The 23,809-nt window shown below is 41.2% G+C and overlaps 1 protein-coding gene across 1 annotated transcript in view; it reads left to right on the plus strand.

The window, feature by feature from the left end:
- Positions 1-2,611: 2,611 nt before the first annotated feature.
- LOC142759252 (aquaporin-12-like) overlaps positions 2,612-23,809 on the plus strand; it is a 29,006-nt gene continuing 7,808 nt past the window's right edge. Inside the window, exons 1-2 of the mRNA XM_075861227.1 lie at positions 2,612-3,218; positions 11,951-12,067. Of these exons, the coding sequence (XP_075717342.1) occupies positions 2,612-3,218; positions 11,951-12,067 (724 nt within the window). The remainder of the gene's footprint in view (positions 3,219-11,950; positions 12,068-23,809) is intronic.

Genomic DNA, 23,809 nt, shown 5'->3' on the forward strand with positions numbered 1-23,809 from the left:
TCTGAAGTGGCTTTGAGGGGCCTATATATTAGAAACCCCCCAGAAAACACAATTTTAGAAACTAGACCCCTCAATGTATTCAAACAGCATTTAGAAAGTTTATTAACCCTTTAGGTGTTTCACAGCAATTTAAAGCAAAGTAGAGGTGACCTTTACAAATTTCATTTTTTTGGCAGAAAATCCTTTTTATAAAAAAATATTTCTGTAAAACAATGTTTTACCAGAGAAACGCAACTCAATACATATTGCCCAGATTCTTTAGTCTTGAGAAATATCCTACATGTGGCCCTAGTGCGGTAATGGACTGAAGCACAGGCCTCATAAGCAAAGGAGCACTTTCTGGATTTTGAAGCCTCCTTTTATTTGGCACCATGTCCGGTTTGAAGAGGTCTTGTGGTGCCAAAACAGTGGAAACCCCCCAAAAGTGACCCTATTTGGCAAACTACACCCCTTAAGGAACTTATCAAGCATTTGCTGCATTTTGTGGAATTAGGCGGTGCAATTGAAAATAACATTTTTCCGATAAAAGGTACGCATTTTTAATTTTGACAAGGAATAAATGAGAAAAAGCATTTGTAAAGCAATTTCTCCCGATTACGGCAATACCCCATATGTGGTCATAAACGGCTGGTTGGACAAACAGTAGGGCTCAGAAAGGCAGGAGCGCTATTTCGCATGTAGATTTTGCTGGATTGGTTTCTGGGTGCCGTGTCGCATTTACAGAGCTTCTGAGGAACCAGTACAGGGGAAACCCCTTTAAAAGTGACCCCATTTTGGAAACTAGACTCCTTGAGGAATTCATTGTAGTTTTCATGGGGTGCATGCAACTTTTTGATCAGTATTTATTCTATTTTTTTGAGAGGCGTGGTGACTAAAAAACAGCAATTCTACTATTGTCTTTTATTCCTTTTTTCTTTTTTTTTTTACAGCGTTCACCATGCGCTATAAATGACATATTCACTTTATTTTGCGGGTAGATACGATTATGGCGATACCTTACGTTTTAGAGTTTTTTTTTTGTTTTTTTTTTGTGTTATGGCGTTTGCACAATAAAATACTTTTTATAAAAAATCATTTACTTTTTGTGTTGCCTTATTCTAAGAGCCTGAACTTTTTTATTTTTCCATCAAGAAAGCCGTGCGAGGACTTATTTTTTGCGTAACGAACTGTAGTTTCGATCAGTACCATTTTTAGGTACATGCGACTTTCTGATCTCTTTTTACTTTATTTTTTTGGAGGTGAAGTGATTCTGGTATAGTTTTATTATTTTCTTTTATGGCGTTAACCGCGCGGGATAGCTAACGAAATACTTTTGTAGTTCAGGCCGTTACGAATGCGGCGATACCATTTATGTATAGTTTATCTGTTTATTTTTATTAATAAAGGACTGATCAGGGAAAAAGGGGGATTTTTCCTTTTTTTAAATTACTTTTAAAACTTTTTATTTTACACTTTTATTTTGTCCCACTAGGGGACTTGAGGCCAGGAGGCCCTGATCGCAATTCTAATACACTGCAGTACATGCGTAGCGCAGTGTATTAGAGCTGTCAGCTACTCGCTGACAGCAAGCATAGTTGGTCCTGACGGTGGCCTCCTATTACAGTACCATGCCGGAATTCAGTGATCTCTATGGAACCACCCATTCTATCACAAGTGTTTGTAAAGGTTTATTTTATACACACGTGGTGTATAAAATAGGACTCCAGGGTTAGTTTGAAAGTTTAGAAAGTAGTAGACCTCCACCTAAATGCAACCTACAGGCACTAAAATTATGTAAATAAGCACAGGTCTTAGATGGGTTTAAAAGGAACAGTTGAATATTTCTAAATACTTAAATTTCTACACAAAATGTAAAAATTGCTATATATGAATAAAGGAGTTCGAGCAGAAGCAAAATTTTGCTATGCTGCATTCACACTTGTGTGCAGGAATTTTGTCCTCCTGTCTGTTCTTTATTGCCAAAAATAGGATCGGTATCCAGCTCAATAGTGGCTATCCCAAAAGTTACTTCTGGTGATGTTTCCCTTCCTCCCTGAGTTGGGCTTGAACCTATTTTTGGCAATTAAGAATGGATGGGAGGTCAAAACTTGTAAGTGCAATGTTTTGTTTACTTACAGAGATATTGCTGTTTTTCTCCGCTGTTGCGGTGACAACAGGAAGCGCAGCCATATTGGTTGTCATCTTCGAATCTGCTGATGACCGCTCCTTAGACACTGTTCTGCAGCATCTATGTATCCACTGTACACAGAAGCTGCAGAATGATGTTGTTCGCCGAATCCAACCGTGAGCTGGACTGGTGGCTCAGCTGACATCGGCTCCTGTGTTCCTCTGACACCTCGTCGAACCATAAAACTGATAGAAACTCAGCAACAATTTTAACAAAAGTATATTCTAAAAGTAAATTACGTAAAAAACAAAAATAGGATCAAAGGTTTCCCTAGCCTTTAACTTAGAAAGACCTATAATGTGTTGTGTAGCACACCTGCACTGGTTCCCAGCTGCGTCCTTGACACCGCTAGTAGCAGATTGGGCCACGTTTACCAATATCAAACACTGTATAAGTGCAGAGCTACTTCTTACTAAGTTTCTTCTGTCATATTTTCCTACCACCATGGCTGGACTGAATTTTTTAGTCGGCTTCTTTGTCTCCGTCATCGCCTTGTCTCAGCTTATACGCTGGATAAGTAAAAAACTGCTGCCAGCCAGGATTTACAGATGCACTGTCCGTGAGTTTGCCAGTTCTCTGCAGCTATGTGCCTGCTATATGGAGATCCGTATGCTGGTAGAGATTGGATTGTGGGGTGGTGGATATGGCCCAGATGTGGTGTCTACTCTCCTGTTTCTGCTGTTTTTAGCTCATGGGTTCACTTTTGATGGGGCTTCTGCCAACTCCTCAGTCTCTCTTCAGGAGTTTCTGCTGAAGGATTGCCCAGTAATAGACACAATATTTAAGTTAGTGGCTCAGTTTGTGGGCATGGAAGCTGCCAGTTTCTTGACCAGACACTACTGGAGACTGGAGCTGACAGAATTCCACACAATCCAAATGATGATGTTGGATGATTGCAGTTCCTCCTTGCAAACCACCGTGGCTCAGGGAACTTTTGTTGAAGCATTGAGCGCCTTCTGCTATCATATAGTGCTACTTCGCTTCCAAAGCACAAGATTGATCTACAGGGTGCCTATAATTGCCCTGACTGTCACTTTATTGGCATATGCAGGTAAGCACCAATATACTTATTATTCATTTACTTTGCTTACTACTGTGTCCTTTGGCTCTATTCACATTGGCATTGAAGCCACACCGCTCTGCCAGATTTGGTGCCTGATAGACACCATTGACAAATAATGGGGTTCCTTTGTGGTGTCCATCATTTTGACAGGAAGATTAGTGTTGCTATTCTGATAGAATTTGCAACGGAGGTTCCAAACCGAACCCCCGATGTGAATGTGAACAGAAGTGATTTAATGTGGAACATAAAAGAAGCAAATCCAATCAGAAGATTTTTCACATTTGCATTGGTCGCTATATTACGTATTTTGGAATATCAGACGCAGATTTGAAGAAAGCCTAAAGGCTCTATTACACAGGCCGATCAGGCAAACAAACGTTCATATGAATGCTCGATCCCGATTATTGCCCTGTGTAATCAGGGCTACGATCAGCCGATAAACAAGCAAACGCTCATCGGCTGATCATCAATCATTGCTCCGTGTGAAAGCCGCAAACGGGCACCGATAAATGAGCTGTCCCATTGATCGGCACTCATTTACACGGCCCACGTCGGAACGTGTAATAGGACCCTATTGTTTAACATCAGGCTATTGGGTATTTGGGTGTTGGGTCCTACAACAGAGACGGGGGATCTATTAAGATTTCTATTGTCTGCGTTTAGACTTGTTTGATTAGTTTGATAGTCGCTTAACAAATGATTGGGTAAAAAAATAAATATATGTAGATAATGTGTTCTCCCAGTGCCTGGAAGGGTTCATTATTGCATATGGTTTAAGGGAAATTAACGAAGGTTGCTGTATGCAAAGCTGCCATGAAAAATGCCTTCATTTCATGCAGTACAATGGTCAGAACCCCTCTCACTTTTCCAAACTTTCTAAGAAATTGGTTTTAGTGTGAATATTATACAGATATTAGATCTGCACTAAGTGTTTAAGTGTACATAGGATTTCATCTTATTTAATCTTATTAGTGTCACGGTGCGGGGTGTGGATCCACCTTGTAGCATGGTAGCAGCTGGCCAACAAGGTACAAAACAATGTCTATAGTTCAAAACGGGTACCTGAGGCAATGTAGACCGTAGCGGAGGCACAACTTGACTTTCACAGCAGGTGGCACCGTGGATGCAGCGGAAGACACGACTTGACTTTCACAGTAGATACGATAGCACGGGATATAGGGTACAGGCAGCAGGAACGGGTAACACTGGGAGACCATTTGCAAGACAAACTTAGGTATACAACAACGCTCAAGCGAGGAACAAGTGGGCAGAGCCCCTTTTTGTAGTCCAGCAGCCATTTGGGCTAATTATTGATGGGTGAAAGCTGGACGCGTACTGGCCCTTTAAGGCCGTTCACGGGCGCGCGCGCTCTGCGGGAAACAGTCCAAGCACCCGGAAGTGAGTGCCGACGTCTCCCTGGAGGGAGCAGACGCCGCGTAGACAGATGTCCATGGCCGGGGCCGTCATAGGGTAAGTCTGAACGACGACCCTCGGCCATAGACGTTACAATTAGGTTCAATGTTTTCTACAAATTTCAGAATAATTCTTAATAGGGGTAGAAGCTGCAGTATTCTGATACATAGCCTCGAATACCCTGATTTTCTTTATCTAGCCATACTTACATGATATTCTGGCTGCCTGCAGTGTCCTCTAAGGGGACATCATTTCGGATGGATTTATACAGATCCCATTGAACTCAATATTAACTGTATAAATCTCTATGGCCTTTAGTGGCAACTGCAGGCATTTAAATCTATGGTGGCTGGTGGTACAAAAGGCAGTTTAGGGTAGATACACACGCGGCAGGTTTTGTTGCAGAAATTTCTGCGACGCAAAATCGGTATCATTCATCTGAATGGAACTTGCAGAAATCCATGTACTTTCTGCAGAAGAAACCCCATTGAGATGAATAGAACTGATTTTCAGTTGCAAGAATTTATGCAACAAAATCTGCTTTGTGTGACTGCACCCTTATTTATCAGTGCCACTAAGGGCAGTACCACATATTCTGCCCTGATGGTGGCCCTGGCTGAGAAAACTAGAGTTGGAGTCTTCATGAAAGATTATTGTTTATGACGTCTTCATCAATTTAGTGTTTATATTGTTTAAAGGGAACCTTTCACCTGCCCACACATGTGCAGCTGAGTGTGCCATGTAATAGGCAGTGCTGCACAAACCTTGTCTCACTTACATTTTTTTTTCTATCCTCCTCTGTTATTTAGATATTGGTGCCGTTATATTTGGTGCCCTATATGTAAATAATCCCCTGAACTGTCAATGGGGGGTGTGTAAATGGCATAGGAGCGTGTTACTTATCGCTGTGACACTGTCCAATCAGCAACGGATAGTGCCACAGCGGGTTCCTTCACTGTCTGACGATTTGAGAGAAGAGAGCGCACGCGCGCACACACAGCTCCGCTTCCACCAAGGAACAGAAGAGGAGGAGAAGAAGAATGTGAATTCTTCTTCTGTTACGTGGCGGTGGGAGTATCGTCAGCAGCGGCGTCAGAGCTGTGCAGGCGCACGCTCTCACACTTCAGCTCTCGGCAGACGAGGACGACAAGACTGTGTTATCTCTCGCGGGATCACACAGTCTTGTCATCCTTGTCTGCCGAGAGCTGGAGAGTGAGCGCGTGCACAGCTCCGAAGCCACTGCCGATGATACTCCCGCCACCACAGAGCAGAAGAATTCACCTTCTCTTCTGTTCGTGGCGACGTCTGAGCTGTGCGCGCGCACGCTCTCCTCTCTCCAGGTCCTGTCAGACAGTGAAGGAAGCTGCTGTGCATAGCTGATTGGACAGTGTCACAGCAATCAGTAACACGCCCCTATGCCATTCACATGCCCCATTGACAGTTCAGAGGGGTAATTTACATATCGGGCACCAAATATAACGGCACCGATATCTAAATAACAGGAGGATAGAATTTTTTTTTTTTTTTTAAAGTAAACAAGGTTTGTGCAGCACTGCCTATTACATGATGCACTTAGCTACACATGTGTGGGCTGGTGAAAGGTTCTCTTTAACCCCTTCCCGCACCTTGACGTTAATGCACGTCAATGTGTGCAGTCACTTCGCGCACCTTGACTTGCACTAACGTCAATGCTTTGACAGTTAACCGCCGTGCGGCGCTACACCGCAGCGGCGGTTAACTGTGCAGGGTTTCAGCCCTGCTCTCCCCGTTGCCGATCAGCGGCCTGTCGCCGCTGAAATCGTCAATTAACCCCTTCGATGCGGTGGTCGATTGCGATCACCACATTGAAGAGGTTTACAGCGGATCGGCAGCCCCCCACATGTATACGCGGGGGCTGGCGATCCTTCTCACGGCAACCAGAGGCCAGACAATGACCTCCAGGTTGCCATGTACGGAAGCCTCGGAGGATCAGCCTACGGCCAGTCCTAGATGCTTCCTGTCAGTGTGACAGTTACGTCACAATGACAGTTAGAACACATTACACTACGTGTGTAGTGTAATGTGTTCCAGCAGCGATCAGAGCTGCAAGTCTAAGTGTCCCCTAGTGGTACAAGTAAAAAAAAAAAGATAAAAATGTTTTTAAAAAGTGTAAAAATAAAAGTTAGAAGTGACATAAACAAAGAATGCTTTTTTTTTCCTTTAATAAGTCTTTCATTATAGGAAAAAAATTAACACGTTAAAAAAAGTACACCTATTTGGCATCACCGCGTTCGTAACGACCCCAACTATAAAACTGTAAAATTATTTTTCCCGCACGGTGAACACCACGAAAAAAATAAACGAAAAACAGTGCCCGAATCACAATTTTTTTGGTCACCATCCCTCCCAAAATATACAATAAAAAGTGATCAAAAAGTCGCATGTATGCCAAAATGGTACCAATACAAACTACAACCCGTCCCGCAAAAAAAAAAGCCCTTACACCGCGTTTTTGACTGAAAAATAAAAAAGTTATCGCTCTCAGAATATGGTGACACAAAAAATTTTTTATTTTATAAATAAGTGATTTTATTGCACAAACGCTGCAAAACGTAAAAAAAATTATATACATATGGTATCGCCGTAATCGTACCGACCCGCAGTATAAAATATAATGGTAATTTATAGCGCATGGTGAACGCCATAAAAAAAAAGAATAAAAACCATTGTCAGAATTGATGGTTTTTGGTCACCTTGCTTGCCAAAAATGGAATAAAACGTGATCAAAAAAATTTCTGGTACCCCAAGATGGTACCAATGAAAACTACAGATTGTCCCGCAAAGAATAAACCCTCACACAGCTCCAGTGGAGAAAAAATAAAACCGTTCTGGCTCCCAGAATATGGCGATGCAAAATGTGCAGAGTGTTCCAAAAGCGGATAAGATTGGGCGCCATTTATCAGTGCGACACCGGCCACATATCTGCGGATAATTATTTATTTACTGCATTATTATACCCTCTTATTATACCCTGATGTACCCCGCACAGATAACATATGCCCCCACATTATAAACTGAAACACCAGTAAAACCCCAAACAGAACTACCACCAAGCAAAATCTGCACCCCAAAAGCCAAATGGCGCTCCCTCCCTTCTGAGCCCTGCAGCGTGCCTAAACACCAGTTTACGTCCATAGATATGGCATCGCCATACCCAGGAGAACCCGGTTAATATTTTATGAGGTATTTGTCTTCAGTGGCACAAACTGGGCATAACATGTTGTGCACTAAAATGGCATATGAGTGGAAAATTTTAATTTTCACTCTGCACCATCCGCTGCACATTAACCCCTGCGCGCACCACGACATAGCATGTCGTAGTGTGGGGGGTGATGTATGGAGCGTCTCACGTGAAAAATAAAGCATTTAAAACGGCAAAATCACTGTTTTTTGGTCACCTTGGCTCTACCTAAAGATGTAATAAAAAGTGCTCAAAAAGTTGTATGTACCAAAAAAAACGACCGCTCGTCCCTCAATAAATAAACCCTCATACCGCTCTATTGACTGAAAAATAAAAAAGTTGTGGCCCTTGGAACGCGGGGAGGAAAAAACTAAAAAGGAAAAGAAAAAAATGGATCAGTCCAGAAAGGGTTAATTACTTTCTAATGAAAAACCATTTATAACCACACGTGGGGTATTGCCGTACTCGGGAGAAATTGCTTTACAAATGTTGGGCAGCTTTTACCCCTTTATCCTTTGTGAAATTGAAAAAATGCAACATTTTAGTGGAAGAAATGTCGATATTCATTTTCACGGCCTAATTCTAATAAATCCTGCAAAAGACTTGTGGGGTCTAAATGCCCACTATATCCCTAGATAGATTCTTTAAGTGGTGTAATTTCCACTTTTGGGGGGTTTCCACTGTTTTGGCCTCTCAGGGGCTTTGCAAATGCGACATGGCACCCAAAAACCATTTCAGCTAAATTTGAGCTCCAAAAGACAAATAGCGCTCCTTCCCTTCTAAGCCCTGCTGTGGGTCCAAACAGCAGTTTATTACCACATATGGCCTATTTCCGTAATCGGGAGAAATTTTTTTACATATGTTGGGGTGCTTTTTCTCCTTTATTCCTTGTAAAAATTAAAAATGGCTACCTTTTTTCAGAAAAAAAGTAGATTTTTACCTTTTACAGAATAATTCCAATGAATTCAGAAAAACAACTGTGGGGTCAAAATGTTAACTTTACCCCTAGAAAAATTCCTTGAGGGGTGTAGTTTCCAGTGCATTTCAAACGCGACACGGCACTGAAAACTATTCCAGCAAAATCAGAATGGTGCTCTTTTCTGAGGCCTGCTGTGGGTCCAAACAGCAGTTTATTACCACATATGGGGTATTGCTATAATCGGGAGAAATTGCTTTACATATGTTGGGGTGTTTTTTCTCTTTTATTCCTTGAAAAATTTAAACATTTCTACGGTTTTTCAGAAAAAAAGTAGATTTTCATCTTCACATACTAATTCAAATAAATTTAGCAAAAAAACTGTGGGTTCAAAATGCTAACTATACCCCTAGATAAATTCCCTGAGGGGTGTCGTTTCCAAAATGAGGTCACTTTTGTTTTTTTTTATTGTTTTGGCCCCACAAGACCTCTTTAAACCTGACATGGTACCTAAAATATATGCTAAAAAAAATCCACTAGGTGCTCCTTTGCTTCTGAGGCCTGTATTTCAGTAAATTAGCGCACTAGGGCCACATGTGGGATATTTCTAAAAACTGCAGAATCTGGGCAATAAATAATAAGTTACATTTCTCGGGTAAAACCTTTTGTGGTACAGAAAAATGAAATTTGTAACTTTCACCTCTACGTTGCTTTAATTCCTGTGAAACGCCTAAAGGGTTAAAACACTTTCTGAATGCTGTTTTGAATACTTTGAGGGGTGCAGTTTTCAAAATGGGGTGATATATGGGGACTTTCTAATATATAAGGCCCTCAAAGCCACTTCAGAACTGAACTGGTCCTTGTAAAAATCGCCTTTTGAAATTTTCTTGAAAATATGAGAAATCGCTGCTAAAGTTCTAAGCCTTGTGAGGTCATAGAAAAATAAAAGAATGTTCAAAAAACGATGCCAAACTAAAGTAGACATATGGGAAATGTTAATTAGTGACTATTTTGTGTGGTATTACTATCTGTTTTACAAGCAGATACATATAAATTTAGAAAAATGCAAATTTTTGCGAATTTTCTTCAAATCTTGGTGTTTCTTACAAATAAATATTGAATTTATCGACCACGTCACGAGAAAACAGTCTCAGAATCACTTGGCTAGGCAAAAGCATTCCAGAGTTATTACCACATAAAGTGACACGTCAGATTTGAAAAATCTGCTTCGTCCTGAAGGCCAAAACAGGCTCAGTCCTGAAGGGGTTAATACACCCTCAATCCAGGGGTGTACAATGTTTATAATCGCAAATATGTTTCAGTGTGTGGTGGGAGTCTAAAAGCAGATATAGATCAGTATCGATAGAATTTCTGTAGACTTCAGTGTCTAAATTGCCCGTCTTTAATTGGTAGCACACCGTCCAAAAACGACAATTTGAATGTTCTTGTTCACTGAATTTAAGAACACCTCGTACAGTTAGATGACCGCGTGTCATCTACATTTAAAACCGATTATTTGCAAATACTCATTTGGAAGTGCCTAAAGTGAATGTCCACCCTTAAATTGTCAGTCCAGTTATGTACTCCCTCCCAAACTAATATAGAGCGTGGAGAGATGTTCCGTCATGCTTGGCGGTACTGTGGCAACCATACGACGCCCGGAGAGTATCGTGCACAGGTCCAATTCTAATCAGTACTGCCAAGTGTGCAGGATCATCTCTCCACGCCCGATATTACTGGGCTGACACTTTAACTTAATCAATATTTTTTTTTTTTTAGAATATATAAATAGGTCCAAAAGCACCCTAGTAATCAACTGCGCTATTATTTCCGCTCAAAAAAACGGAGAACTTAGGGAACGGAGACAAATGGAAACCATTTGCAATGGAAGCATTACCATTGCAATCAATGGTAATGCAAACGGAAGCTATGGTTTCCGTTTGCCTTTCCGTTTGCGGGTTTCTCCGACGGAAAGATCTGACGGAACCAAGGAACGGAAGGGTGAAGCTGATGTGAACACACCCTAAAATGTATAATAATATTTATCAGAGCCCTGTTACCTGTATACAGAGCTTAGAATTATTTGCAAAGACATAGGGGGGAACTTTTCTATGAAAGTTTTCTGGCATCAAGTCGCAATATGCGCAAAAGAGCTACGACTTTTGATGCGTTTTTGACGACCATGCCACTTTCCTGAAAAAAGCAGGCTTAGCTAAAGGGGGAATAATCTTCCGCAGCCGCACAAATTTACTATAATTTACACCAGAAATTGACGTAAAAATAGCGAAGATCTACACCAGTTCGCATCTGCCGTGGATTTCCCTTTAGGCCGCATGGACAGAAAGACGTGCATAATTTAATAAGGCTTGCATCTCTCAATAAATTAGGCGCACCTCTTAATAAACTAGGTGCTTCTCACTCTAGATATCATTATAAGGCTGCTGTATGAGCTCTTTAAGAAGCTGTCAGCAGTCATGGTCTATTTGACGTCTCGTACGGTGATAACATCTAACAGATTCACCTAGAGCACAAATGTACTGCCTCTCAAATATTTAGGAAAAAAAATCTTCATTCAGTAGTAAAATAATTTAACGGGTAACTAAACTTTCAAAAAACTTATGACGTCATAGTGACATGTCAGAAGTTTTGATCAGTGGGGGTCCGACCACTGAGTCCCCCACTGATCACTAAAATTAAGGCCTCGAAACTTCTGAAATCGCGATATAGGGGAAGGGGAGGGCATTGTAACGCAACATTTTGTCTGGTTCATGCAAGTTGCACAATCGAGAAACCAATGTCTAATTCGACTGGTTTTGGCTATCACAAGTGCCACTCTGCTCAGGGTGATGGCTCTAGAGACCAATCAGGAGACCGCTAGAGCCGTCGCTCAGAGCAGCGTGCAGTGAGGAGACACAAGGAGCAACTGCACATCAAGTGCCCACCTCAGTGCTGACTGCGGTGCCGAGGGAATTAAACATTGATTTCTCAGTCATGCAACTAGAATGACCGAGACAAAAGGTATAGTTACAATGCCCTCCCCCTCCCCTATATAGTGCTGTCAGTAGTTTTGAAGCCTCAAAACTGCTGACAGATTCCCTTTAAGTGGTCAAAAAATTTACCCACAAAATGTCTACAGCTTTATTCTTATTGTTTTGTTGTTCCATTTCTCAGGTGGCCCATACACTGCTTCTTACTTCAACCCTGTTCTGGCTTATACTTTGACATTCAACTGTCCTGGGAAGACATTGCGGGAATACTCGATTGTTTATTTTGGCGGCGCTTTAATTGGTGAGTAGAGTATTTTAGAGAAATGTAACCTTTTAATAGCAGACACTATTTTATAAATGGTGCATGAATACACGCAAAGTTAGAAAAAAAACGTAGCAGTAGTAGTAGTGTATTATGACTGACACAATATTGAACCTCTTTTTTTTTTTTCAAGCCCATTTGAGTTTGTCCATGTGGTTGCTAGTCTCGGGCCACTTAGTGATTGGCTAGAAGTACGGATGTACAATACAACAATCATGTAACAGCATATATCAAACATATGTCTCAACAGGAAAATGGTTATCAGGGTTAGACCACCAGCAAGTGCGGATTCAGGTCTCCCTACTGTGGGAATAGAGACTCCAAATTAACTATAGAAAACACTGAGAACAAAGGAGTCATAAACTATTAGGATAAATTTGCCAATGGCATAGAAAAATAAACTTTATTAGGACAGTACAAATTACATACAATTTAAAATTAGACTACAAAATCCAAGACCTGTACACCTCCCAAGTGGCAAAAACGAACATAGAGGAAATACCTCTTATAAATGCAGCTCCGGGAAGAAGGAGATCGTTGAATCAAACAAGCAAGGGCTCAAACAAACATATTGTCAGTTCAATGTGATTGAATATCAAATAAAGGCAAGACGCCAGAGTATAAAATGTAAGTGAGATTAGGTCATATATTCATCCAGACTCATAGTAGCATTGTAGGTAAATGACTAAATGCTGGACTCAAAAAGTGACGATAAATTGTTTACATAAGCCCATATCAAGCAAGATATTTCTTCCCAGCAAGTAAAGCCACAAGAGGAAAGGTAAGTAGAAAAGGTATAAGGTAAAAACCTATAGTACTACTAACCCGTATAGTTCCTGTGGTTCAGTGACTTCCCGAGTACGGAGGGACCCCGACGCGCGTTTCGCGTAGATGGCTTTTTCAGAGGGGTATACTATCTTCGATCAAGTCCTTCTACCTTAAATATATTGTTTAATCCAGTCAGCTGGTACGGGTTGGCCAATGAAATCAGATCAATGCGGCCGTGCTTGTCAGACCGAAACATCGCGAGACTCGCACACCTGCCAGCCGAGTCCCCACCACGCATGCGCGGCTCCGGAAACCACGCACGCGCAGAGAGGTGCAAACGGCAGACAGGGTCAGAGCCAGCGATGACGCGTATGACAGGCAGGGCCGGTATACAACATCATGGGATGAAGTTAAAGTAAGTTTAAAACCCGAATTCTAATGCTACAAAGTTATATGCTGCAGTAAATAGTTTAGTGCAGATATAAAAGCACATATCGATCCATGACGGTTCTCACTGGAGATAGTCATAATAAGATCAGTGTGAAAGTCGATATAATAAGACGGGATCGCAAAAAATGTATAAGATGGCAATTGAGCACCCAGAGTGCTGTGATGAGTTAAAAAATACAGTAATGAAAAAGAGGAAAGTTCATCAATAAAAACAAACCAGTAAGAGATGAAAATTATATACATAAATGAGTTGAGTGCACAGAATACAATCCATGTTATAATAACATATTTATATTATATTATCAGCATGCTGATGCTGAATTTAACCAATGGTGAGAAAACCCGAATTAAGAGAGTCCCACTCGTTAAAGCGGAACACATTATGTGTTTATTCCACCCATATCCCAGACTGTCAACAAAAAAGCATAAAAGAGTAACGGATATAGAACAATATTTACAGAGAATTTTAAAATACAGTGAATTATCCCACGACGTGTAGAGATGATTTCAGGCAGATCCACATAGTGAGAATCAACGTCTCACAAGCAGTAGAACAGATGTTTCAAAAATATATCGATCTTGGATCAATGTAAGTATATGCAGGTCAAAAAATGGCCAAAGTAGAAGACTAGAAGGAGAAAATATAAAAATTAATAGACATACAGTTTAAAAACACAAACAAATAAAAAATGGTAGAGGGACTACAAAAATGGCGCAAAACTAAAGGTCTCATTCAGACCAACAGGGGCCATAGTTCCAAGCGTAATAATCCACTTGCACTCCCTCTGAGCTAGCAATTTCTTGGCATCCCCACCTCTGATACCACATATCACCCTATCTATACCCCAAGCTTTGAAAGATCTTGGGTCACATGCATGGTGGATTTTAAAATGTCTGGGGATTGTTTTCAGCAAAGTAAGATCTTCAATTTCCCTAGCGGCGACTATGTCGCGCACATGTTCCCTAATTCTAATCCGTAGTTGTCTGGATGTCAGACCGATATATACCTTCGAACAGCCACATGTGGCATAGTATATAACGTTCGTCGTACTACAGGATATGTAGTATCGGATTTTAAACTCTCTGTTGTTAATCATAGAGGAAAAATTAGATGTACGGACCATATTTGTGCATGCCACACAGTCGCCGCATGGGTAACAGCCATGTCTGGGGTTTTTAGTTGCAAATAGGTTGCATTCTTTTGGCACATAGTGGCTATTTACCAGCATGTCTTTCAAATTCATGCTCCTACGTGCTGTCATTAGTGGCTTTTTCGATAATTTATCAGCCAAGGTAGGTTCAGAGTGTAAAATTGGCCAATGTTTTTCCAAAGCAGATCTCATTGCCTGCCACTGATTGTTGTATGTGGCGATATATCGAATGCTAGTGTCATCACTTTTTTTAGTGGCATTCAATTTTGGTGGATGTAAAATTGAATTACGATCCGTAACCTTTGCCCTTCTATATCCCTTCTTTATGCTTCTATGACTATATCCCCTATCTCGGAACCTCTCCTCCAGGTCTCTTGATTGCCTCTCAAAATTTCCATTTGATGAGCAGATACGCCTCATTCTTAGGAACTGACCAATAGGGACGGCCCCAATCGTGGACTGGCTGTGGGCAGATGTAGCATGTAGCAAGGAGTTAACGGATGTCTTTTTCCGAAATACATCGGTCTGAAGACATCCTATGCTGTCCACCTCAATGCTGATATCCAAAAACTCCACCTGATGCTTATCAAAAACATAGGTCAGTTTTATGTTCAAATCATTGGTGTTAAGACCCAGCATGAAGTGTGTGAGTTCAGTCTCCGTCCCCTGCCAAATAAACAGGACATCATCTATATATCGCATCCAGCACTGCACATGGTCGGCGGCGTGCGCGCCGTCACCAAGGAAAACCTGCCTCTCCCAGAGGCCGAGAAACAGGTTCGCATATGACGGCGCACACGCCGCACCCATGGCAGTGCCCCGCTTCTGTAAATAAAAGGTGTCCTTAAAAACAAAGAAGTTGTGCGTAAGAATATATTCTAATAGTTCCACAATCAGTTCACAGGTCGGGCCGTCCCAATTGCTCATCCCCAAGAAGAGGCGTACAGCGGTGATCCCGTCATCATGTCGGATGCTGGTGTACAGCGATTCAATATCAGCTGTCACCAGAAACGTATCAACGTCAAGGGTAACACCGTCTATCCTTCTCAAGACATCTGTTGTATCCCTAACGTGGGATGGTAAACATTCCACTAGGGGTTTGAGGTAGTGATCAATAAATCTACAGATAGGGTCACACAGCCCCCCAATCCCTGATACTATAGGACGTCCTGGGGGGTCTGTCATACTTTTGTGAACCTTCGGCAAAAAATAAAGCGTAGGTATCCTAGGGCATAGAACCATAAGACCAGTCAGTATATTTTTGGGAATTAGACCTTTCTCAAAGGCCAGGTTAAGAACCTTCGATAGCTCAGCTGAAAACTTGCCCACTGGATTATATGCCAATTTTTGATAAGTGTCTTTATCCCTCAAGTGCCTATACGCCTCCTTTTCATATTTATCGGTTGGCCATATCACAATGTTCCCACCTTTGTCCGCCGCCTTATAAACAACATCCTCAAAACCTTGGAGTTCCTTCAATGCATTACGTTGGCATTTAGACAGGTTGTCATTTCTTCTATTTGAAGAGATGCATTTAAAGTCATTTATTACCATTTTAGTAAAGATCTCAACTTGCGGACATATGGACAAAGGTGGGAACCTCGCCGATCTGGGCACAACCGATTTAGGGAACCTACCTTGGTCAGTGGTAATTTGTTCCTGTAGGAGATCCTCAAGAGCCTTTAAAGCTTCCTTCTCCATTGCACTATTAAGTCCCAGATCTCCACCCGGTCTACTGTGTAGTTTTTTAAGGACTAGCTTACGTGCAAAAAGGTAAAGATCTTTCATGGCTGAAAAAAAGTTAAAGGAATTACTCGGGGAAAACGTTAATCCCCTGCTAAGTACGTCACATTGTGTTGCAGATAGGGAGTGCTTAGATAGATTTATCACCTGCAATACGTTCTTGGGTTTCTTCCCCTGTTGGTAAGACGAGATCTCCTTACGTCTGGCCACCTGTCTCTCTCTATTCCTACGGGGGTAACTCATTTCGTGGGAATTGAATCCTTCCTCGTTACGTTTGGATCTCAAAGGGTTCTCACTAGATGTTGCAGATGAGAAGGATGTGGATCTTGATCTAGGTGTAGGTCTTAAACCAGGCTTGCGCCATTTGTACATTTTACCTTCCAAAAAGTCGTTGTTATCTCTTTGAAATTTGGAAGATTTGACTGAGAGGATTTCCTGCTCCCATTTCTTAAAGTCCCCATCCAGATCTACATTAAGTTTTTCCAATTCCAAGTTTGAGAGGTCTTTTTTCAAGGTAATTTGTAACTCCTCTATTTCCTTTTCCACATCTATCAAGGTTGTTTGGTTTCCTTGTGATAATAATCCCATAAAACCCCTGGAACACTCAGAGGCTAGACCCTCCCATTTGGTCTTAAAGGTTTCATCCTCAATGGGGAAAGAGGGGAAGACCTGTACTCTCAGGCCTCTAGGTATTAATCCCTTAGATAAATACTTTTCCAGGAACGCCCTGTTCCACCAGATTTTGGTTCTTTTTTTATGTAGCTCTTTGAACCTATTGATGCAATCCCTCATATTTCTACCATTAGTGTTTAAAATTGGATTTGCGTCTTCATTAAAAACCTCGTTTAATTGTGAAATCCAGGACTGATCTCGAGTCCTGAAATCCATTTTAGGCCCGGAGCCAGCAGCTGTGAAAGATACACAGAAATACAATAATATCAAACATATGTCTCAACAGGAAAATGGTTATCAGGGTTAGACCACCAGCAAGTGCGGATTCAGGTCTCCCTACTGTGGGAATAGAGACTCCAAATTAACTATAGAAAACACTGAGAACAAAGGAGCTGCTGGCTCCGGGCCTAAAATGGATTTCAGGACTCGAGATCAGTCCTGGATTTCACAATTAAACGAGGTTTTTAATGAAGACGCAAATCCAATTTTAAACACTAATGGTAGAAATATGAGGGATTGCATCAATAGGTTCAAAGAGCTACATAAAAAAAGAACCAAAATCTGGTGGAACAGGGCGTTCCTGGAAAAGTATTTATCTAAGGGATTAATACCTAGAGGCCTGAGAGTACAGGTCTTCCCCTCTTTCCCCATTGAGGATGAAACCTTTAAGACCAAATGGGAGGGTCTAGCCTCTGAGTGTTCCAGGGGTTTTATGGGATTATTATCACAAGGAAACCAAACAACCTTGATAGATGTGGAAAAGGAAATAGAGGAGTTACAAATTACCTTGAAAAAAGACCTCTCAAACTTGGAATTGGAAAAACTTAATGTAGATCTGGATGGGGACTTTAAGAAATGGGAGCAGGAAATCCTCTCAGTCAAATCTTCCAAATTTCAAAGAGATAACAACGACTTTTTGGAAGGTAAAATGTACAAATGGCGCAAGCCTGGTTTAAGACCTACACCTAGATCAAGATCCACATCCTTCTCATCTGCAACATCTAGTGAGAACCCTTTGAGATCCAAACGTAACGAGGAAGGATTCAATTCCCACGAAATGAGTTACCCCCGTAGGAATAGAGAGAGACAGGTGGCCAGACGTAAGGAGATCTCGTCTTACCAACAGGGGAAGAAACCCAAGAACGTATTGCAGGTGATAAATCTATCTAAGCACTCCCTATCTGCAACACAATGTGACGTACTTAGCAGGGGATTAACGTTTTCCCCGAGTAATTCCTTTAACTTTTTTTCAGCCATGAAAGATCTTTACCTTTTTGCACGTAAGCTAGTCCTTAAAAAACTACACAGTAGACCGGGTGGAGATCTGGGACTTAATAGTGCAATGGAGAAGGAAGCTTTAAAGGCTCTTGAGGATCTCCTACAGGAACAAATTACCACTGACCAAGGTAGGTTCCCTAAATCGGTTGTGCCCAGATCGGCGAGGTTCCCACCTTTGTCCATATGTCCGCAAGTTGAGATCTTTACTAAAATGGTAATAAATGACTTTAAATGCATCTCTTCAAATAGAAGAAATGACAACCTGTCTAAATGCCAACGTAATGCATTGAAGGAACTCCAAGGTTTTGAGGATGTTGTTTATAAGGCGGCGGACAAAGGTGGGAACATTGTGATATGGCCAACCGATAAATATGAAAAGGAGGCGTATAGGCACTTGAGGGATAAAGACACTTATCAAAAATTGGCATATAATCCAGTGGGCAAGTTTTCAGCTGAGCTATCGAAGGTTCTTAACCTGGCCTTTGAGAAAGGTCTAATTCCCAAAAATATACTGACTGGTCTTATGGTTCTATGCCCTAGGATACCTACGCTTTATTTTTTGCCGAAGGTTCACAAAAGTATGACAGACCCCCCAGGACGTCCTATAGTATCAGGGATTGGGGGGCTGTGTGACCCTATCTGTAGATTTATTGATCACTACCTCAAACCCCTAGTGGAATGTTTACCATCCCACGTTAGGGATACAACAGATGTCTTGAGAAGGATAGACGGTGTTACCCTTGACGTTGATACGTTTCTGGTGACAGCTGATATTGAATCGCTGTACACCAGCATCCGACATGATGACGGGATCACCGCTGTACGCCTCTTCTTGGGGATGAGCAATTGGGACGGCCCGACCTGTGAACTGATTGTGGAACTATTAGAATATATTCTTACGCACAACTTCTTTGTTTTTAAGGACACCTTTTATTTACAGAAGCGGGGCACTGCCATGGGTGCGGCGTGTGCGCCGTCATATGCGAACCTGTTTCTCGGCCTCTGGGAGAGGCAGGTTTTCCTTGGTGACGGCGCGCACGCCGCCGACCATGTGCAGTGCTGGATGCGATATATAGATGATGTCCTGTTTATTTGGCAGGGGACGGAGACTGAACTCACACACTTCATGCTGGGTCTTAACACCAATGATTTGAACATAAAACTGACCTATGTTTTTGATAAGCATCAGGTGGAGTTTTTGGATATCAGCATTGAGGTGGACAGCATAGGATGTCTTCAGACCGATGTATTTCGGAAAAAGACATCCGTTAACTCCTTGCTACATGCTACATCTGCCCACAGCCAGTCCACGATTGGGGCCGTCCCTATTGGTCAGTTCCTAAGAATGAGGCGTATCTGCTCATCAAATGGAAATTTTGAGAGGCAATCAAGAGACCTGGAGGAGAGGTTCCGAGATAGGGGATATAGTCATAGAAGCATAAAGAAGGGATATAGAAGGGCAAAGGTTACGGATCGTAATTCAATTTTACATCCACCAAAATTGAATGCCACTAAAAAAAGTGATGACACTAGCATTCGATATATCGCCACATACAACAATCAGTGGCAGGCAATGAGATCTGCTTTGGAAAAACATTGGCCAATTTTACACTCTGAACCTACCTTGGCTGATAAATTATCGAAAAAGCCACTAATGACAGCACGTAGGAGCATGAATTTGAAAGACATGCTGGTAAATAGCCACTATGTGCCAAAAGAATGCAACCTATTTGCAACTAAAAACCCCAGACATGGCTGTTACCCATGCGGCGACTGTGTGGCATGCACAAATATGGTCCGTACATCTAATTTTTCCTCTATGATTAACAACAGAGAGTTTAAAATCCGATACTACATATCCTGTAGTACGACGAACGTTATATACTATGCCACATGTGGCTGTTCGAAGGTATATATCGGTCTGACATCCAGACAACTACGGATTAGAATTAGGGAACATGTGCGCGACATAGTCGCCGCTAGGGAAATTGAAGATCTTACTTTGCTGAAAACAATCCCCAGACATTTTAAAATCCACCATGCATGTGACCCAAGATCTTTCAAAGCTTGGGGTATAGATAGGGTGATATGTGGTATCAGAGGTGGGGATGCCAAGAAATTGCTAGCTCAGAGGGAGTGCAAGTGGATTATTACGCTTGGAACTATGGCCCCTGTTGGTCTGAATGAGACCTTTAGTTTTGCGCCATTTTTGTAGTCCCTCTACCATTTTTTATTTGTTTGTGTTTTTAAACTGTATGTCTATTAATTTTTATATTTTCTCCTTCTAGTCTTCTACTTTGGCCATTTTTTGACCTGCATATACTTACATTGATCCAAGATCGATATATTTTTGAAACATCTGTTCTACTGCTTGTGAGACGTTGATTCTCACTATGTGGATCTGCCTGAAATCATCTCTACACGTCGTGGGATAATTCACTGTATTTTAAAATTCTCTGTAAATATTGTTCTATATCCGTTACTCTTTTATGCTTTTTTGTTGACAGTCTGGGATATGGGTGGAATAAACACATAATGTGTTCCGCTTTAACGAGTGGGACTCTCTTAATTCGGGTTTTCTCACCATTGGTTAAATTCAGCATCAGCATGCTGATAATATAATATAAATATGTTATTATAACATGGATTGTATTCTGTGCACTCAACTCATTTATGTATATAATTTTCATCTCTTACTGGTTTGTTTTTATTGATGAACTTTCCTCTTTTTCATTACTGTATTTTTTAACTCATCACAGCACTCTGGGTGCTCAATTGCCATCTTATACATTTTTTGCGATCCCGTCTTATTATATCGACTTTCACACTGATCTTATTATGACTATCTCCAGTGAGAACCGTCATGGATCGATATGTGCTTTTATATCTGCACTAAACTATTTACTGCAGCATATAACTTTGTAGCATTAGAATTCGGGTTTTAAACTTACTTTAACTTCATCCCATGATGTTGTATACCGGCCCTGCCTGTCATACGCGTCATCGCTGGCTCTGACCCTGTCTGCCGTTTGCACCTCTCTGCGCGTGCGTGGTTTCCGGAGCCGCGCATGCGTGGTGGGGACTCGGCTGGCAGGTGTGCGAGTCTCGCGATGTTTCGGTCTGACAAGCACGGCCGCATTGATCTGATTTCATTGGCCAACCCGTACCAGCTGACTGGATTAAACAATATATTTAAGGTAGAAGGACTTGATCGAAGATAGTATACCCCTCTGAAAAAGCCATCTACGCGAAACGCGCGTCGGGGTCCCTCCGTACTCGGGAAGTCACTGAACCACAGGAACTATACGGGTTAGTAGTACTATAGGTTTTTACCTTATACCTTTTCTACTTACCTTTCCTCTTGTGGCTTTACTTGCTGGGAAGAAATATCTTGCTTGATATGGGCTTATGTAAACAATTTATCGTCACTTTTTGAGTCCAGCATTTAGTCATTTACCTACAATGCTACTATGAGTCTGGATGAATATATGACCTAATCTCACTTACATTTTATACTCTGGCGTCTTGCCTTTATTTGATATTCAATCACATTGAACTGACAATATGTTTGTTTGAGCCCTTGCTTGTTTGATTCAACGATCTCCTTCTTCCCGGAGCTGCATTTATAAGAGGTATTTCCTCTATGTTCGTTTTTGCCACTTGGGAGGTGTACAGGTCTTGGATTTTGTAGTCTAATTTTAAATTGTATGTAATTTGTACTGTCCTAATAAAGTTTATTTTTCTATGCCATTGGCAAATTTATCCTAATAGTTTATGACTCCTTTGTTCTCAGTGTTTTCTATAATCATGTAACAGCAGTAGTACCATTGTCATTCTCCTACCCTTAAAGTTGTGATACACTATATTGGACAAATAAAACGCATAACTACGTGCGTGCTGTTGACTATTTTGTGGATTTAGTGGGTCTAGAACCAATTCCTGTGCGGACTATACATCCAGTTTTGGGTATATTGACTACAATGTGCTGTTCTTTCCTCCATTTGGATTTCTCCTGTTCTGGTTCATTGCTCTAGCTATAGATGCTGAAAAAAAGCTGAGTGCAACCAGTCTGTAGCAGGCACATGATGCTTGGGATCCTGTCACAGGTAGAAGACCACAGCAAGGAAATGACTAGACTGGACTAATCCACTAGATCACTAGGAATGTTATTTAATAGTAGATTACATGAAGTATATTACCTATTAAATCACTAGACTACCATGGATTTTTTTTATTAACCCACTGGACCCCCAGTGATATTCTTCACTAAAACACTAGACGACCATGGATATGATCCATTACACCACCAGACATTGAAAATAGAATAATCCACTTGACCTCCATTTTACCGCTGCAGCCAGTTTTTGTTTTTTTTCCTGCACAAAACAAAAAACAGGCTCACCACACTTCTCCTGTTGGTGTTGTAGTTCTTCAGACTCTGGACTGCACTGAAATAAGCTTGTGGGCTTCCAAGGGTAATCGTTATAGGTAAAAGAAAAAGTATTATCTAGCACCTCCTTGTATAAAGTAGAATCCTTTATTAGCAACTCATTAAAAGGTATAGAGGAAGCAAAGGTATGGCCTTCTGACGCTTACGCGTTTCGTACACAACTGTTCGTTGTCATAGCTATAACTACCTTTTAATGAGTTGCTAATAAAGGAGGAGCTGGATAATACTTTGTTTTTCCCTACCTGCCTTCCAAGAGCCATACCTTTTTTTTCCCTCGACATAGCCGCATGAGGACTTGTTTTTTGCAGGACACATTTTTTTTTTTTTTAATGCCACCATTTATTGTACCATATAATTCATTGAGACACTTATAAAAAAATATTTTATGAGTGGAATGGGAAAAAAAACAATTGTATTTTTTGAGGTTATGATTTTACGGCATTAACCGCTTGCTAAAAATTACATGTTAAATTTATTCTGGCTAGCAATCAAATTATTATTTTTTATATGTTGAACTACTTCTACAAAATCAAAATAATTTGTTTTGGCATTTTTATATTTTTTAAATTTCAAATTAAATAGTCAAATTAAATTAAAGTCTCTCACTGCATAATCTGAATTCATCAGTCAAGAATATATACCAAGAACAGTGATTTACATACAGTGGCGGATTAAGTGTACCATGGGCCCTGGGCTGTTGATGCAACTTGGGCCCCCTCCTTCCCCCTCACATGCAATTTAAGCCCCCCTAACCCGCTTACACTGTACCCGTCAGTGCCACTGCCACTAGATACAGCTGCTCTGTATACAGGATACAAAGCAGCTGTATCTCAAAAAGTAAAAATCATTTTGAATAGAAAGTATTTTAGAAAGTTGCACCAAACACACAGATACATGGTTTTATTAAAGAAAAAAATAAAAGTAATAATAATAACACATTTCTCTTTAAAATGTAAGTAAACTTTAAAAAAAACTTTTGACATGTCATAGTGATATGTCAGAACTTTTAATCGGTGGGGGGTTCGAGCACTGAGACCCCCACCGATCGCTAAGGTGAAGCGGCAGAAGCGCTCGGTTGAATGCTGTGCCGCTTCGTTTCTGATCAGCATTCCTTGGAGAGGTGTACGTCCGTACACCGCTTGCTTGGCTTTCCGAGAAAAACAGATCAGAAACGAAGCGGCACAGCGGTCACCTGAGCGCTTCTGCCCA

This window comes from Rhinoderma darwinii, chromosome 4 (assembly GCF_050947455.1).
Source record: "Rhinoderma darwinii isolate aRhiDar2 chromosome 4, aRhiDar2.hap1, whole genome shotgun sequence".
Taxonomy (NCBI): domain Eukaryota; kingdom Metazoa; phylum Chordata; class Amphibia; order Anura; family Rhinodermatidae; genus Rhinoderma; species Rhinoderma darwinii.